This window comes from Vanellus vanellus, assembly GCF_965231255.1.
Source record: "Vanellus vanellus genome assembly, chromosome: 1".
Lineage (NCBI taxonomy): Eukaryota > Metazoa > Chordata > Aves > Charadriiformes > Charadriidae > Vanellus > Vanellus vanellus.
The window spans coordinates 76,875,898-76,893,986 of record NC_138905.1 but is presented as its reverse complement, the minus strand read 5'-3'; the positions used below and the strand labels follow the sequence as shown (position 1 = coordinate 76,893,986).

General features: G+C 40.9%; 1 protein-coding gene across 1 annotated transcript in view; it reads right to left on the bottom strand.

Annotated features, from left to right (window-relative positions):
- PPFIBP1 (PPFIA binding protein 1) overlaps positions 1 to 18,089 on the bottom strand; it is an 82,676-nt gene that overhangs the window by 13,857 nt on the left and 50,730 nt on the right. The window contains exons 7-19 of the mRNA XM_082498612.1: positions 17,224 to 17,316; positions 16,632 to 16,724; positions 14,746 to 14,860; positions 13,481 to 13,513; positions 12,097 to 12,158; positions 11,316 to 11,391; positions 8,448 to 8,605; positions 7,421 to 7,551; positions 5,870 to 5,923; positions 4,670 to 4,730; positions 3,539 to 3,568; positions 2,173 to 2,344; positions 635 to 667 (exon numbers count right to left, since the gene is read on the bottom strand). Coding sequence (XP_082354738.1) covers positions 635 to 667; positions 2,173 to 2,344; positions 3,539 to 3,568; positions 4,670 to 4,730; positions 5,870 to 5,923; positions 7,421 to 7,551; positions 8,448 to 8,605; positions 11,316 to 11,391; positions 12,097 to 12,158; positions 13,481 to 13,513; positions 14,746 to 14,860; positions 16,632 to 16,724; positions 17,224 to 17,316 — 1,111 coding nt within the window. The remainder of the gene's footprint in view (positions 1 to 634; positions 668 to 2,172; positions 2,345 to 3,538; positions 3,569 to 4,669; positions 4,731 to 5,869; positions 5,924 to 7,420; positions 7,552 to 8,447; positions 8,606 to 11,315; positions 11,392 to 12,096; positions 12,159 to 13,480; positions 13,514 to 14,745; positions 14,861 to 16,631; positions 16,725 to 17,223; positions 17,317 to 18,089) is intronic.

Below are 18,089 nucleotides of genomic sequence, written 5' to 3'. Positions count from 1 at the left end.
TGTACAACCACCCCCACTGACACAGCTCTGCTTGCTAGGGAAGGACCCTGCTGGTCTTACCTGCTCTCGCCAGAACCACCCAGGGAACGCTCACATCAAAAGACTGGTTTTTACTATGTGAATGGCTCCAGCCCCATCTGCCCCAATTACTTCTCATTTGTTTATTACATCATAAATATAACTACATCTAAGAAGAGGAATTAAGTATCTTTCCCCCTAGAATTCTCCGAAGTGAACGCCTGGGAAATACACCTCATTCCCTACTTCACCACCCTTTAAGCTCTTCCAGGGGCTCCAGGACAGACAACAGCACAAAGGTGCCTCCGGTATTTAAACATCCACAATTCTTCACCTGCTACCTCGGTCTGTGGGTAACTTTGTGCTCAAAGTTAGGGCAAAAGTCTCTGCAAATTAACCCGCAATCTCTCTCATTAGTAGCGGTTACTGAGAAATGGCGCAGCTGACTTTTAGCAGAGGGCAGATGTTACATGAAAACTCCTTTTAGTGATGGACAAAAGTTTCGATGCAGAGCTCTGGTGTCTAGTCCTTGTTTGAAAAGTGTGTGGCCATAACCAGCTGTTAGCAGCAGTCACAACACAGCGCTGGTACAGGCAGACATGCAGAATTACTATACCTAAAGTAGGTGCACTTGCACTTCGACTGCGATCTTCAGAGATCCGAACAACGCACATAACCACACGCAGCACAACGGGAGAGAACACGCAGAGGGACAAGGTAAAACACAGTTCAAAACTTACGTCAGCAAAATACAAGACAAAAGGAAGGGTATACATGAGACACATGCGCCACACGCAACGCTGAATTCACACAGAGATTAGGATTATCAATTCACTGTTAATCCCCCTGTCACAAAAAAGAAATGCAGTAGAGGTCTATGGTGGAGAGGGTAAAACAGCACCACAGGCACTTCGGTGCAGGGAGGTCACTTGCTCCATGACACATTGGGCAGGTGACTCACGCAGGCTCCCGTGGGGTGGCAAGTATCTGGACATCAGCTTTACAGATGGATGCACTGAAATCTTGACAACATAAATAACTTAAATTCACAGGACCCTCATCTAGATGGCCCATTTTCCAATCCTTTATGACAGCCACAAGTACTCCACTTTGTTAGACAAATTAATTTCAGGTGAGACAAGTGATTACACAAAAGCACACATGAAATAAACCAAAGGAGAGAGTCTAACCCTCAGAATAGACTGTACATCTATTCCAAGTAAGCTAGCAAGTTCCCATGCCATATGTCACAGGCAAATACGGGCAGTGTGTAATAAACGTGTAGGTATGTTATTTCTTTTAAACAAAAGTCTAAAATTGTCTTTGAGTAAGTAAGAACAGGATACCCTTCTACTCAACAAAGCAGAAGCTATCCCCCTTCAGGCTTCTGAAAGATAGACCTAAATTTCTAAACCTCATGCAGGAGCAAGCCAAAAACTTTAGATGAACAGCAGCAGATCTGATGCACAGATGCTCACTTGATGCTTGAACTGGAACACTGGAAAGACTACTACAGCAGAGCAGTGAATGCACGTAGGATTTCAGTTGGTGGCAACAGTGACTTCTGTATTAACCGGAACATTTTGTTTATCTTATTGTCATGTGCAAACCTCACCAAATGACAATATCAAAACAACCCCCCCCTCCATTACAGGTCCAAAAAAATCAACATGAGCTTGAATAACTTGTCAGTCTTGTTCCTGTTGTCACCGTCTCTTTTGCGAGGCTGATTAAATACACATAAAATAAAGAGAAAAAATGACTGCTGCTGCCTCGTTTCTGTACATCTGAATATCTTTTGAAAGACAAACCGAGGATGGAGCCAGGGGAAAAAACAAACCACAAATCCCACGTGTGAACTACTGCCAGACAGCTAGCATTTCAAAACAGCAGCAATCCACTACAAGGTCCCAGGGGAGATATCACAGCGAAGGTTGAAACATATCAAATACTTCATTACATCAGTGAGGTTTGTTTTCTGTTGTTTTTGTTTTGTTTTGTTGCTGTTTGATATTTTCCAAACAAATTACTGAGAAGAGTGCCACCAAGTCACAGTGAGACTAAGGGTGGTCTTCCTCCTTCTTAAGACAATTATAGCTGTTGTTAAGACCCTTCAAAATACACAGAATCTGCATACAGGTGTATGATACCCACCCAGATTGGGGGCACTCGCGGTCCTCTTGTTATTTTTAATCTTGAAAAAGCCTCGTCCAAACGAAGATCTGGCTTTACGGGTACCAAAACTATCTTCATCGCCTGTGCCGCCATGAGAAGGAGACTTTGGAGGGAGGGTTGCGAAATTGTTACCTTCCACAGGAGGTTTAACCTGCTCAAGTTAGGGAAATAAAGATTCAGTATTAGGGAATTGCAAAAGGTCTTTTGAAAGAGACTGCAAGTGACTGCTGACAGATAACCTGGAGAGTCCCTCTCATTTGTTACTACAAGAAAACAGAATGTAAAAGCTATAAAAAAAACATAAACAAGATCTTCATTTGAATATGGTCAGGACCCAGGATTACTAGCACTACTTTCCAATAGTAACATGGCTTCTTTAAGATGTTTCTCAGTTTCTGCAAGGCTGTCTTACAGGTACGGAAAAGGTAAATATACAGTCCTGGAAGGCTTTGAACTTTTCCAGCTTTCCAGGCTTTCTGTCTCTCCCACTGGGACCTGTAGGGGCAGTGGGAAGCAAAGAGAGAGAAAATACCCCCACCATATATCAGTTCTCTGCCAAGTGTCAGACAGCTCTTTTTGTCTATCACTGCTCTGCAATTTCAGAATTAATGGATTAATTGACTATGTCCACTGCCAAAGCTGAGAGGAAATGAAGTATCAAGCAAGGAGTATAAATACCAGGACAGACATCAGACACACCAGTTAAGCAATTTAAAACGGTAGTTTTAACCTTGTTTCACTGTCTCTTTAAAAGAAGGTGGAAATAAACCCATTCACAGTCCAAATATGATCCTTTGGCTTTTGCTGAATCGATACAGCATTCACTCTACGAATGGCATCTGAGATATGTTGTCTCTGCTCAGGTCTTCCTATAGGTAATTGTTGCATGCAAACTATGGCCATACGGTACTGCAGGGTAACTGTTCTGCAATGACAGTCTTTTTAGGGACACGGTTGCTACTCACAGAAAACAATTTGGAAAGCCCAAGGTTTTTAGAGAGACACCAATAAAAGGTAATTACAGAGTCAGTAAAATACTTAATGGTTAGCTTTGCTAATTATGTAGTGGTAGAATATGTGGGGGAAACATTAGCTTAGATGGTAACCTTATGCTCAACCAGACTGGAAGATAATCCATGTGTGAGAAGACAAGAACGTGCGAGACGCTACAAGCCTGACACTGAAGTGATGGTGACAACCGTCATATACTCCTCGCTATATTGTCTGCAGGTCTGCTGTTCCCTCTGGAACTGCATGCCGCAATTTCACACAACTGAGCCTTTCAACACCCGCTCACTGTCTGTGTTTCTCCATGTACACGCATGAGTGCGCACACACACATTACCTCTGTTGGCTTCTGTGCAGAGTCTCTGTCCTGTTTGAGAAAGATTAAGACAGACATTTAAAAAGTCAGGGTTTATAGCCCATATTCAATTCATTATGGTTACCCTGAGTTAAATTCTGACTGAAATACCATTCCCTGCCTACTTTTTTCCCCCAAAACGAGTCTCTCCAGAGCTGTATTTCACACAGATTAATTCTTGCTTTCTTTGAGGTCAGTGAGCTGACATGAAAATACTGTTGCTTTGGTTTACTTTGTAAAGGATTAGCTGTGTATATAATTAGTGACATGCCGTTTGTTAAGGCACTAATGAGCACAGCTGGCTGAGGGGGACCCAAAGCAGGAATCGGACAGGGTAGAAGATAAAACATCCACAGCCTCCACTCCTTGGCTATCCAAACGAACTGAAAAAAAAAAAACACCCGAACCCACGAACCCTAGCTCTCATCATCAAGTTCTTGTTACATTTTCAGTCCTGTCAGCATCCCTCCTGAGCCGTAAGGCACATGCTCAGTGGCTTAGTTATCAGGGAGCTCAGAAGCTTTTAGGAGTTTAGGCTGTCAAAAAAGAGCACAAGGAATTGCCCTGATTTGATTACATTGTTAGAGGCTAGCTGCTTTTGGTCACTTCAAAAGAGACCTAAACTGAAACTATCACCAAACATACAAAGGCTCAGTGTTTTGTTCCTAACCACCTAAAACATAGTCACCCCAGACTGTGTTTTATAATGCATTAATTACATGGCCTTCCAAAATTATTCACCTTACACACAGGTAGGAAGTGGTAGTGGGACTTACCTTCTTCTTGTCTTAAAACATAAAAGCTTATCAACTGAAAGAAACCAAACCTCATTATCTGAGGAAAAACACAGGAAGAGTCTCAGGTAAATGCCTCATGCCAAAAAAAACCCCACCCAAAAAAGCTGCCTGTGTTTTCAAGGACAAATTTTCTCCTTTAATGAAACCTGGAAGATGTCACATGTACGTGACCATTGCTAACACATGACATCAGAAGCCCTACTCTGACTCAGAATTTCTCAGAAGGCGGCAACAGAGCATCCACGGCGTCACTGCCACGACAGAGCCATCATCCCTATTTCTATGGGGACGGGAGGAAGTGAGAGACCAAACTAACCGCTTCGGATGTCTCTTTTCTCAAACTGCTCAGACTGCTGGACTTCTGCAGTGAAGAAGTTCTGAAACAATGACATAAAAACAAAGCCAAGTTACTGGAATTAAATTTGCTAAGATAAACACACTCTCAGAGATCAGCTTTAAAGAAAGCATTATAATACATGATGAGATACAAAGACACTTTGAATTAATCAGAGCCCATACAATTTGATGAGATACTGTAAGAACATCCATATCGTAATTACTGCTGCTAATGCTTCAATGACATGATGCCTACCTTTGGATATTTTGGGCTTCTTATTTAATGCTATATTTTCAGAAGCACAAGGTGAAGTTACAGAGGCAAAGGAAGCGATATAAACAAAAGCTATGAAAAACAGTATTTTTAGCAACTGGCTTCTGACTAATTTAATCCTTAAAGAAGTCAGGCATATTAAGTCAAGCATGTGTGTTTTATCTTCAATTCCATTTTCCATTTCGGACCAGATATCTCCCAATTTCTGGTGGGATTTACAGACTAGAACACTGAAATCTGGTTGAAAAGAAAGTTACCGTTAAAGTTTTTCCCGCAACCAGATATAAATTAAGAACAACTTAACTGAATTTTAAAGTTACCTATCTTTATACCAACATGAGGGGAGTAGCATTTGGCTGTAGGAATATTCTTGTGGCACTAAGTCACTCAAAATAAAAACAGCTGCTGAGCCTCATACTGTGTACCAGACAAACCTTGTTGACTTAGGCCCCTTACTAACAAATCTCTTTGACTCAACTTTGAGTTCATAAATAGTCCCACTGATTTCCCTAGGGAATATGGCTATCTGGCAGAAAGTAAAATTATTTTCCCGTTGTAGTCACCTGATCAGCTTTCTCCCACTATTGAAAGAAAAAAGCAAATCACATGCACATGTACTACTGAAAACTGTAAATTTCAAAGTGTATTGACAGTCTACATCCCAATTAGAGATGCTTCACAATGTAAAAGAAATTAACTGCACGTGTGCACAGGTAAAGCATTGGAAAATAAGGATCATAAAAACATTGGACATGAGCAGAAAACTATGACCACTAAATATCACCTTGGCTAGAATTAGCTGACGTATTTACATCTGTATGTAAAATATGGGGGGTGCATTGGGGGTGTTTCAAGTCGGCAATCATATAAATATGTTTCCTAAACATTACTGATTATGATACTTACACTGGAGTATCACACAGCTGAGTTTCTGGGGAGGAACCTGTTGATCTTCCTTCACTGTAAAAAAAAAAAAAAAAGAAAACAAACAAACAAAAAAAAAACCAAAACAAAAGAAAAAAAAAAGAAAAAAGAAAAAAGTAAGGTATTTGGGGATCCCATCCAAATACCTTGCTGATACAGAAATACTATCATCTCAGCCTGCTTTAATCCTGTTTTCACTTCAGCTGTTATGGTACTAGCACGTGGTGAATTTTTCCCTCTTCGGTGGCAAGTCTTGTAAAAGATAAAGGACAAAGGTGAGCTCAAGAGCCCCAGGAAAGACAACTCGCACTGTAAGTTGATGAAAATACTGCACTATTCAGCTTAAATAAATGCAGAGGTTGCAGCATGTGCAGGGTCTGCAGCAGCACCAAGTAATGGATGTCACTGGCTCCTTGTGAGTCACACACAGTGTGGGCATTTTGCTGCACGTTATACTCTGTTTTCTTCCAAGATGGGACACAGATGAAATCCCCGCTGGTGATGGCTAGAGCTGCATGAGGCACAGCACAGCAGAAACCAAGCAAAGCTGGTCTTCTGGATAGGATGCTTTCCTTGACTAGAACTGGAAAAATCACACATTGACTTGTGCTTGCACTGACTTTTCACATCGAGATCGATGACGGTTTTAAGCCAACAAGATTTCCTTGCCTCTAGATTTTTAGTATTTGATTTTCATTTAGACAAAGCCAGGGATTCGGACCCAGAAGGAAAAACCCTAGCACAGCCTTTGTCTAGCTGCAAGTCCAGTGTGCTTTTCAGTACTCCTTACGGCGCCCAGTCCAGGCAAAGCCCTGGGGTGCAGCCACGCATCCCCATCCCACCTTCCCCGGGATGCTGTGCCTTCACATTTCATCTGGCTTTCCAAATCTCACGCAGGGCTCTCATAAGAGCGAGCGAAGAAATATCTTTGAATTTCATCATGCTGAAGGACTGCAGCAAGGATCTCTCTTTCTCCTGGTCTTCTGAAATGCTGCTTGGGTTTCCTTCTGGGGCTCCGTTAAGAGCTCAAGGTTAGAGCTGGACAGTCCTTTTGTGGCAGTTTTAGCAGTGCCTTATACCAATCTTTAGCAACTGTGGAAAATGTCTGAATGCAAATCATCAGGAATGCATTTGTGCTAGCACAGCCAACACTATCTCAGCCAGACCTAGATGATGTAAACCTAGATAAAAATAATGATTCTGTGTCCTTCATTACATTAGATCAGTTTTTCTCTCCTTCTGTTAATTTCTTGCGAAGCAGCTGGTATCAAGTATAAGCGCTGCTACAACCACAGTAACCAAACTAATACTTGCTTACTGAAAAAGATTTAATCTATGTGCACTGAAAAAGATTTCATTAATGCACTTGATAACAGGAACACAGGCTTAGTTTGCTATAGCTAGTCAAGTGAACACTAGCTTTGTTTAAGTGACTTAATGTCTTAACAATACAGTAATTGACAGATTATTACTCTCATTAAACATCACAGAATATTGGGTTTACAATTGAAAAATACATGGAAACAATAATACCTCATTTCAGTTGCAGGGTCTGGCCTAGGCTGTGTTTTCACTTTCTCTGCAACAGTTTCTGAGCTCTTGGACGTTGATGAAAAAGAAGGGATTGAAATCTGTAAAATACTGGTGTGGATCTGTAAGGAATTCTAAAAAGAATGAAGAATATGTGTTACACTTTTGAGCTGAAATTAAGCAGTCATAAATGAAAAAAGAGCAACAGATAAACTATGAAAAGAAGGATCTGAAATAAGGTTTTTAAAAGTGTTTTTCTTCTTTCTTTCTATTGTAATACAATGATTTACTACTTGAAAGATGGCACTGAAGATAAAACATGAATCACTGCACAGATAAGCTATAGCATAAACAAAAATCTCATATCTCCTAAAGCTGCCTGCTAAATCTCTCTCTACCACAGATCCCGTGAAGGCAGTTCACTTTTCAGGTTTAGTCCTGTCCTCAGAGAATACCAAAAGCTGCTAAACAATGTAATTTAGTTTTCTTCATAGTGTGTCCATGCTGTTTAGTTAAGTAAGTCAAGTCTGACTCAGAGCTTTAAGAGAAGAGATCTATAGGTTTATAACTGGAAAATGTGATTGTAAAAATCAGAGATTGGACCACAGCCTACTTATCATTTAACTGAATGGATGTAATGATGATTGCATTCTTTTAAATATGACAGGATACATTAAGTAAATCCCAACGTGTTTACCTCAAGTTCTTGACAAATTAAATGCAGCTCCTAAAACAGCTATGTTTGCTATGAAAAGTACTTCCTATGTTTGATAGAAAAAGTAGTTTAGACCCATTTTCATGACAAACACAGCTATTTGCTGTCTCCTGATCCCATTTGATGGTTAAGAAAAATAAACTTAACTGAACTCAAATGAAACTCCCCCAAAAGGACACGGGACGCTACTAAAAACCGTGCAATTCTGAAAACAATCTCCTCATAAACTTGAGTTTTGGCATCTGCAATATGAATCCAGCACAAGCAATGTTTTCAAGGAGCGATGGCATTAAATGAGGAAGGAAAAAAAGATACCTCTTCGTGAATATTTACGTTAAACTCATCGTGGATTGGAGATGCTGTTACTGGGGTTGGGGACAGGCTTTTCTCTGGGTCAGTCAGACTTGGTGTGTCCAATAAAACTGTGGAAACAGACCCTGAATTCAAGAAGTCTTCACTGTCACTTTCCTTGCCTGAAGGGAGAGAAAGTGGAAACTTGTTGGTTTTACTTCTGGATACATGATGACCCTCGCTCCCATGCAAGGCGCAGCTGGTGTGCTCATTTATGGGCCAAAAAGGGAAGAGGCTAGGTTTTTATATTTTTTTTAGGACAGACTACAATAGGAGAAGGGGAGTCATTGCGAAATGTTGCTTCCCAGTGCAACCGCCACCACATATCAGGGTCAGAGCAGAGGGAGGACATATATCTGATAGCAAAAAGCCCAGCAAATGCCCTCAGGGCGTTTAGTGGGATCAGTTTCAAGAAGCTGAATAAACCAGAGTAGTTATTTCCTGTCCCGTGTTCTGGAATTTCACTCTAAATATTTCTTTTCCTTTATTCACTAGGGAAAGACCAGGGGGTCAAGTCTGCCTGAAACTTAAGATGTCTCTATGGTATCTTCAAGTTACCCATAGGAAAAACGCAGCCCACCGCACAAGCGTCTAACACCAGCTTTTAAAGTGACTACATTATGTTTGCAGGCTGCCACAGACTGACTGTGTCTCATTTAATCAACACCGTAGCCCGCACCAGCATCTGGTATCCTCTGCTCCAAACAAGCAACTTGCTGCTCCTGAGCTGCCTCAGTACCGCCAAAAGGCTTGGATTTCCACAGTTGCCATCGATACCAGAGTACTGACAATGACAAGAAAAAGCTAAAGGCAACCAATACTTTCTAAAAAGTGAGCAGAAACTTAGCACCAAACACTAAAGATCTGATGCAAATACAAGCCAAAGTCTGTTCACAGCAAAAACCTCTCACCCATTTTTCACTGCTTGAAATCTCTGTCCACGCTCCATGAATTGACCATAATTGACCAAAAATTGAACTGGCACAGTTCCCAGAGACTCGAGGTCCGTTTTAACATCCTCCTGTCTTTGAAGGCATAGCACTGCATGAAACAGCAGTATCTAGACTGAGAGAAGCTGCTGCCTGAATCCACTGCTGCACCCACCTCAGGGCTGCAGTGCTCATGGGGAAGCTGGACAGGCAGCTGGAGACTGTGCTCAAGGGCTTTCACGCGGCCCTGCAGATCAGCCAGCGCCCTTAGGAGCGGAGGTCAGGATCTCCTTATTGCAATCACCGCCTCCCCACAGAGATGGCCTCTCAGAAGTCAGGCAGAAGCAAAGAGGGGCACCAGGAACCTCTCTTTTCCCTGGCTCTCAGCCCCAGTCTCAGCAGCACATCCAGATGGGGCTCTGTCCTCCACTTTTCCTGCCTCGGCCCAAGACAGCAGACCCAAGAGCCCAACCATGAATCCACCGCCACAAAAATACATATTTTGCCTCCTCACCCATTTCTGACTATTGAAAATCCTCGCTCTTTGAAAGGATCCCTGGGGGCTCCTAGATCCCTCTCCTAGGAAGGTCACCCACCTCCAACATTTGCATGGACAACAAAAGCCCTCATCTGTCCTAAAGAAGCTCAGGCAACAAGCTTGGGTCAATTCAAGGTCTGTGGAAGGCTGGGTTGGCCTTTGGTGGCCTTCAGAGGACTCAATGACAAGGCAGGTTTCCATAAGGTGGTAACAAAAGCCTGTGTGCCAGTGTTCTAAGTTGCGCATATATTATACGTGCATACATTATCAGAATCCTAATGTCTAAAATTTGTTGGCAACAGCTCTTTCAGAGGACAGTCATCTACAAAATGCAACCTGAGTGCTGAAAGAACAGGACGCTGCAGGGAAAAAACCCACCGGGCCAGGATTATTGCTGTAGAGGGAGATGCTCATTTTCTAACATCTAAGTGTTTTCATCTGAAAACCCAGAACCATATCAGTGTAATGTTCTACATGTGTTTATTTTGATTTTTTTTCTAAGGGAGACAGAAGAGGGATAGGGTATTCAATGAACTAGTGACCACCTCAACATTTATCACCTTTGGGGATCGTAAGTTCCTGGATCTGGAATCCTCCACCAGTCTTGGAACATACAGAATGGACCATTACATGTTACGGTATTTATTATAGCTACCATTTCGGCCACAAGCTCATTATCTGGTGGCAGAGAAGGCTTTTCTTTTTTGGGGTGCGTGAAAAAAGACCGGTAGGAAAAGCCAGCCTGGTCCCCACTGTGGTAAGGCAGGAGAACTATTCCGCAGCTGCTGCACGTGTTGGTTTGTGAAGGCTTCACTACACGTCAAAGATGTGGTGTCCTGGCAGCACATCTATTTTGCTACAGACATTTTTGCAGCTCTTGGCTGGGCATTGCTACTACAGTGCGTGCAACTGCTGGGGCGGTGCTGGTTTGGCTTGTAGGAACGTGCACACTCAGGCACTGCTCTGCTCAGCTACCAACTCCCTCCCCGGGAACAGAGGTAAGAGAGGGGAACAGCAATTTTTAGCAGTTACTGTAGCAGCCAACCCTGAAAGGCATTTCAGGAGGCTATGTAAAAAGGCTGAGAGCTTATCAGATTCAAACTAATTTTACAAGGGGGAAATATGCAACCTGACAATAAGTTACTACTACCAGATGGTGAATGGGACAGCACCCAAATGTGCAGCTGTCTGGACAAAAAAGGCAATCTATCAGTTCACACCAGTTAAGAACTGGCTTTTACCCTACCTAAGAGATGCCTCCAAAGATACTAAGTCTAAGAGTTGGTATAACACTACCACAATGCACCTAGAGTTTAAATGAGAGTAGAGTTCAATTTTTTTTTGACTGTACAATACCTTTTTTACCTTGAGCCAATATCACCATGTCTTGAACTTTCTTGTACCTATTCAGAGATTGGCGAAGCTCTTCTATCTTCCGATCCTAAAATAAAGGAAGTTGTGATTATGCTTCTTCCTTCAGCAAATAAAAACCAAGACAGACAAATACTAGACATTCTTCAGTTTCATTGGTTGTGAGACTAAAAGAAATGGGAAGTGTGGATGGGACAAGACCCAGAACTCTGAGAGGCTTTGAAATATCAAAACTGGTAATTAGCAAAAACTATCATCTGGTTGATCACCAGAATCGTCCCAGCCTTGAAAGTGGATTTCAGCTCCCTCGTTAAGTCAAAGATAGAGTATAATAAATTTGGCATGTACAAAGAAAGCAGTAATCAAAGGATTTAGGACTTTGGTGATCAAAAGAAAACATCCTACATAATACACACGCATATGAATGCGCAAAGCCATACATGAAAACAATTCATACTTTACAGAAAGCCCTTTCAGAAATGCAGCTTGTGATATCTCATGGGACTTGTATGGAGCTCTTTACATATTCAGAACACGGTGTAAATTGCATTCACGCTGAATTGAATGACACAACAGCGTAAGGACTCTGTGTACAGGCGACACAGCTCATAAATGCTCAGTTATAGTCCCTTAAAGGCACAGCAGTGCTTCTAAATATATTATTCTTACAAATTTGACTTTTTAAGTGAATTGTGACAAGTTCATATGTGAAGATTTTCTTAGAGATTTAACTCAATCTGATGAATGATTACTGAAAAAATAATGACTTTGCTACCTTCTCTTCATTTGCTGCCATTAGAGATTCTACCGCCTTCTTCATTTTCTGTACCTCTATATCTAAAAACACAATACAGTTCTCTAAGTCAATTTAAATAAGACAGTGTAAGGAAATAAGAAAACCAAAAAACCTAGAAGCAACTCAGTAATATGTGAAAGTAAATTTACAAATTAAAAGTCAAAACACAAACCGCTTAAATTCTATTTTAGATAGAAATGTATAGAAGAAAACCCTTTTTCTCCAGAATCTTTTTTTCTGATGTTTTTATCAAGGAAACGATGAGATTCAGGAAATTTCCTTACCCACCTCCCCAGCCTTACAAAAATGGAAAAGTCAAGACTAAAACTACCGCTTGACTTTCACTACCTCCCTCTTTCAAATAATTGCAAAACAAAAAAGTCATTTGGACTTAATAAAACACATCCTCATTACAACAGTCAACAAACACCCCAAACGGCATCTTGAAAACCCACTACACAAAGCAATAGGATTAATGTGGATATGATGAAGAAAGCACTGTGCAGTGATGCTTAGTCTTAATTCAGTATGGATGTAGAAATGAGGACAGCACAATGGAATGAAACAAGTATTTGCTGTGATGAGCAGTCATGCTAGAATATATATTGTAGTTTTGACTTGGAAAAGGTCCCTAATACAGACATCAGTGTTCTGTGCTTCATCTATAACCCTTATTTACAAAGAAGTACAAATACCCAGAAACATGTATGTTCTAACAAGGTTAAATTTTGGAGGTGTTCTGGACTAGAAATTCAAAAGGAATGGAAATAATCTCCATTTTCGCTAAAAATCTGCCTTGCATAAAAAAAAGTAAACTTTACATTTCATTACAAACACAGGCAGGTGGCCAAATTCACAGGCACGAAAGCATTTTACCTGGTTTTAACTTCCTAAAATTTCTCAGAAAACAAACAGAGCGGGAAGAACATTTTCCTCCTTAATGAAATGCAAGAAGAAAACAAGCTGTGTGGCTGGCTTTCTAGATAAAAGACATTTAGACACATTGGGCCAAAACTGCAACTGATCCAGTTCCAATGATTTTCGTTTCATTATGCTGACAGAAAATGAGGTTTACTGGATTGTGCGTTTGGAATGCCCATTACTTGAACTGCATTTCATTGAGAGGCAACTGTTTTGTGAGTCTTCACGAGACCAAGTCTGTCTTTGCCCATCAGCCTTTCTTCAGAAAACTTTGTATTTCAAGTGTGATATACCCACCCTTATTCTCAAAGTGTAACTAAGGGTTATAGGTGATGCAACCTAACAATGTTTGTTAAAGCAGTTTTGCAAACACATGCAGAAAGCTATTCGGAAAAGCACTTCTGAAATGCAAATGCTTGTGGAAAGACATCAGAAACCTTACTTTTATCTTTGAGCTTCTTTTTACAATTTTCATCTGTGCAGGAAAATCCATTGGATTTTAAATTAGCATGAAAGTTACGACATTAAATAACTTTTAAGACAATATTGATACTTCAGGAGTCAACTATTCCTCATGGATTATTACAGAAGCAAGCTGTTCACGGTTTCAACTTGCACTTCCCCTGTAACGTTCCTAATGACACAAAATAGTCTCACTGCTCTCATACACAACTGCCTGTCTCAAGGATCTACTTTTCAACTGTACATTTTCACTTGTAAGGCTTCAGAAAAGGTTTATGCCAATAGATTACTCTTAAGCTAACACTTTACTGGCAAAAGCCAGCTAAGCGATAATGTATGCATAAGTGGTCACTTTTTAGTGATCTTATGCAGTTTTGAAAACAGATCATTTTATTAAACGAAATGTGACAATCTACACACAGCATTTTCCTCCTTAGGTCAGGAGAGGAAACTAATCTCTCACAGCTTAATTTTTCTAAAAAGATGTACTTTAAAAGCACAATTTTAAAATCAGCAATAACTATCAGTGAGATACATTCAGAATTGAAATTGCAGCAGGTCAAAAAACTCTGTGGAAAATTTTTGTGAGGCTTTAAAGAAAAATTTCTGATTTTAAATAAGTTCCCCAATCTAAATTTTCCCCAAATAAATACTGAATTTGTTTCTTCTCTGCAAGCAAATAAAAGAATTATCTGACATGTAAAATTTCTGTGCTAATTCGAGCTTAATTAGGATTTAGACTTATCCAGTGCACAAGTACAGAACCAGTCCTCAATTTCACCTACTTACGGCTGGGTCCACACTGAGGATTTGTTGGTACACATCATACTTTTGTTTGCAGTATGGCTTTTCCCCTTCCTTACCAGTGAGGGGTGTACAAGCAAAGCCCAGCACAGATACCCACACACAAAGTTCCCTTCTCAATATAACCTTTATGGGGAACTCGTTGATATTTGTTTAAAGATTTCCTTGCCAATATAAACAGCATCTTTTGAGGCAAAATGCAACCCATGTAAAGAGCTAACTAGGGATTACTTAAGCTAGTTTCAAGTTGATTAAGAACCTGCTGTGACGGTTGCATCGTGAATACTCACCTAAATATGTTAAAAGTATTAAACAGGAAGACAGAAAGTGTATGAAAACTGAGGCTTTTATCTATTCTTTCCTGTACAACCATTCATGGAAACATGACCTCAGATGAGATGTCTGAGGAGGACACGGTGAGAGCGCCTCTCTTCTTCTTACCTCTGTCCAGTATTTCAATTCCTTCTCCTTTCAGCTTGCAAACCAATTTTTCTTGCAGTCTTTTAACCTCAGTTTCCTTCTGCTCCAGTTTGTCTTTCAAAGCTGCGAGCTCATCCTGTAACAGACACAAAATCACTCAGTGACTCCACCTGCATCTGAGACATTTCCAAAATTTGCTCCTATGAAGCGCAGTGGTCAGGCCCTCAGCTGGTGGAAATGACCCAGGGATCCCTGACATTTACACCGGCTGAGGGCACACCCACCAAACTGCCTCTGAACATCACAACAGATTGCTGAGACCGTAAGGGGGCAAAACCAGGGGGCTTATGATCCGAAACTGTCGGTCTCATGTATAATGGAAAAGACATTTTAAATCTAAACTTAAAAAAGAAAGAATAAAGCAAAAGAAAGCAGATTTCTTACTTATTTAACCTTGCAGAGGCAGAAAAAGTGCAGGTGATGAGGCTGAATGCTAAAATTTACAAACACTTATTTTGGTATTTATAGGGCATTTTGCATGTTCAAAGCTGGACAATTATGGAACTGTGCTTAGACCAGGCTGAGGACAGTTTCAGAAATAACCACTGCTTCTATGAAAGAAAAAATCAATCATGACACCATCAAGCACATAAACACATACTGGAAAGCAGTTCAGACAAAAATGTGGTACCTCTGCCACAGTTTGGGTTTGATGATCAAGCATTAGGAAAGGAAGTTTAGAGTTGAAATTCATGGGAATAAGACAGATGGTGTTTGGGGGAGTTGAGGTCTATTAGATAAATGCTGTCAAATTTTAACTTAGCTCTAACCATCTGCACTAGCAAGTGACTGGCACGGATCCATGCATTTAGCTTTTTAAAATTTGAGTCAAATCCTACCCAGTTTAGTAACATGTTTCTTTGATGTCCGAGGATATCTTGTGCAACAGCATCATCAAGACAGGACCCTCAGAGCAAATGTACCCAACACTGAAAATTTAATTTGTTCAGTTTGTAAACAAAACAAAACAAAGCAAGACTCATAATGTTGGCATTTACTGAAGTTTTAAATCCTTAAAGGAATAAACCAAAATAGAATACTGTGGCTTAGGTATGTTCCTGAGCTTCCCTCAAAAGATCTGTTGCAAATATACAGCGATATCTGCGACCCCAACTATGGCCCAGACTACAGAATTCCCCCAAATTAGTTCCTGTTTGCTCTGAAGCATCATTAAAAAAATAGATCAATCTTAAAATTGTCAAGAAATCAAAGCTTCTTCAAGAACAGTGGGTGGGCAATACAATCCTCCAGTGCTCCAACTTGGTACTGATTTTGATGGGATTTCTGCCAGTGTAGGACCCATGCTTCTCCAAAATAAGACCATCTCTTGGTCACTTGAGAAGCTGCTGTTATACCCATGGGCAACTAGAGCTGCATGTGGTTGTTGATGTGTATTTCTTCTCCTGGATTAGAAACACGATATGTAAATTTACAAGTGGGAGAGGGGACAGTATAAAAGAATCACTATTTTCTAGCTTCTAACTAGTTTTCATGAATAAATTTTCTCTTAAAAGGTGAGAAAAAGCTACATTTGAATAACGGACATAAGCTACAGAACAGGCAATCTTCCTTGGAAGGGGAGTGATTTTAACTCAAGTCTAATTCCATTATGTGTAACCTATGCAAAGTTCACTACACTAAAATCTTCTCCTATCCGATATAAAAGCTGTTTACAAGGAATAGCTACATAAAGAGCTTTCCACATCTAATGGGAAAGGGCACACTGCATATCAACACACAGCAATTAATGAAGAACAGAGCATGACAGCACAATGCAAGACAGACCGTAAAATGGTGGAACATGAAGGATTCAAAACAGGCCCAATTTTACCCAGAAACTACTACACCTTTAGCATCTGGCTTTTTTGCTCCATCCGCTGCTTTTCATACTGCATCTGACCCACTTTGATTTTCATGCTAGAAAGTTTGGCCATTAAAGACTGGTAACAGAGACAGAGGAGTGAGAGAAAACTGAAGATAGAAAAGAGACAAGGCTAAATGGCAAAGAGAAGTTAGACGTTTGCAGAAACAGGCTGCTAGAATTACTTAGGTGAATGCTTTCTCTTCATAAGTGGCTGATTTTTAGCACATTTAGGAAAAATATATGCTCAACTTTGGTCTCACCTGTGGCACACACCTTATGTACTGCAACTGGTGTTTCTTGACACGTATGTGAAACAAAGGTCTAAACAGGTAATAAATTTACTGCTAAGAGCCAGCTGCATGGTAAGTTATCCTTCATAAAAAACAATGCCTAGATCTGAAAATCATAGCACAAAATTTGGAAATAACCCCTGACGCTAAGTGAGTACCATGAAATCCCTGGGCCTGAGTGTGCTCGGAATTTTGCGGGGTGCAGGCAAAGACTGGGGGAAAGAGAGCGAACTTCTAAAGCCTGACTTACACCCTTCTCTGCTTCTTCCCCTCAGCCTCACTTACTTTGGTTGTTTTCAGTTTTTTCTCATACTGGAGTCTTTCATTGTCCATTTCTCCCACTCTCAACCGCAATTCATTAATTTCCTGGATCAAATCCTGAGTGAGGGGAAAAACAAGACCAGAAACAACAAAGAAATTCAGTAAACAAAACAGAACAATAGCTACCCATTGGTAGGACTGTAAAACCACAGCAGCAATAAAAGGCGTGCCGTACACAAAAACACATCACCCAAATTCACAGCTAAGTCAAGCAATTCAGAGCTTCCTAGATACCCAGGGACTGTATTTCTCAGTTTCTGCATTACTGCACTGAATGCAAGAGGGCAGAGGACAAAGGGAGACATAAATTGACCCTGTATTCCTGTGCTGAGGGCCAAGAAAGGCCTCCTGCCCCTTTGGCTGCTCAACTGCTTGGATGTTCACCACTACGAGTGGGTAATGGAAAACTGTGGCAGCCATCCTTCAATATACAGAATCCACATCCTCTCCTCGCCAGTCTCTCCCACCCCAGGCTCACCAGCCATCACCTGCCTTTTCAAAATATGAAGTGATTACGGCATAAATCCAGATTTGTGCTACTCAAATGAGCCCCTCTAACTGAAGGCTGAATGGAAGACTCATCACTTGTTTCTACAAGCACAAAGGCGTATGTGTTTAAGCATCAATGTTGCCACTACATCTGAGCTTTGCAAATTCAGCCCGACTTGGAAGAAACTCAGAAACCACCAGCTCACATCTGAGCTCTTCAGAAGAATGGCTCAACCTCCTGGCCATCCTCCTGGAGAGACCTACCAGGTATGGAGGTCAGCCCTGAGCGCCACCAGCATTACAGTTCCCTTCCTGCAGCAGTCAAACGAACCCTGAATTTT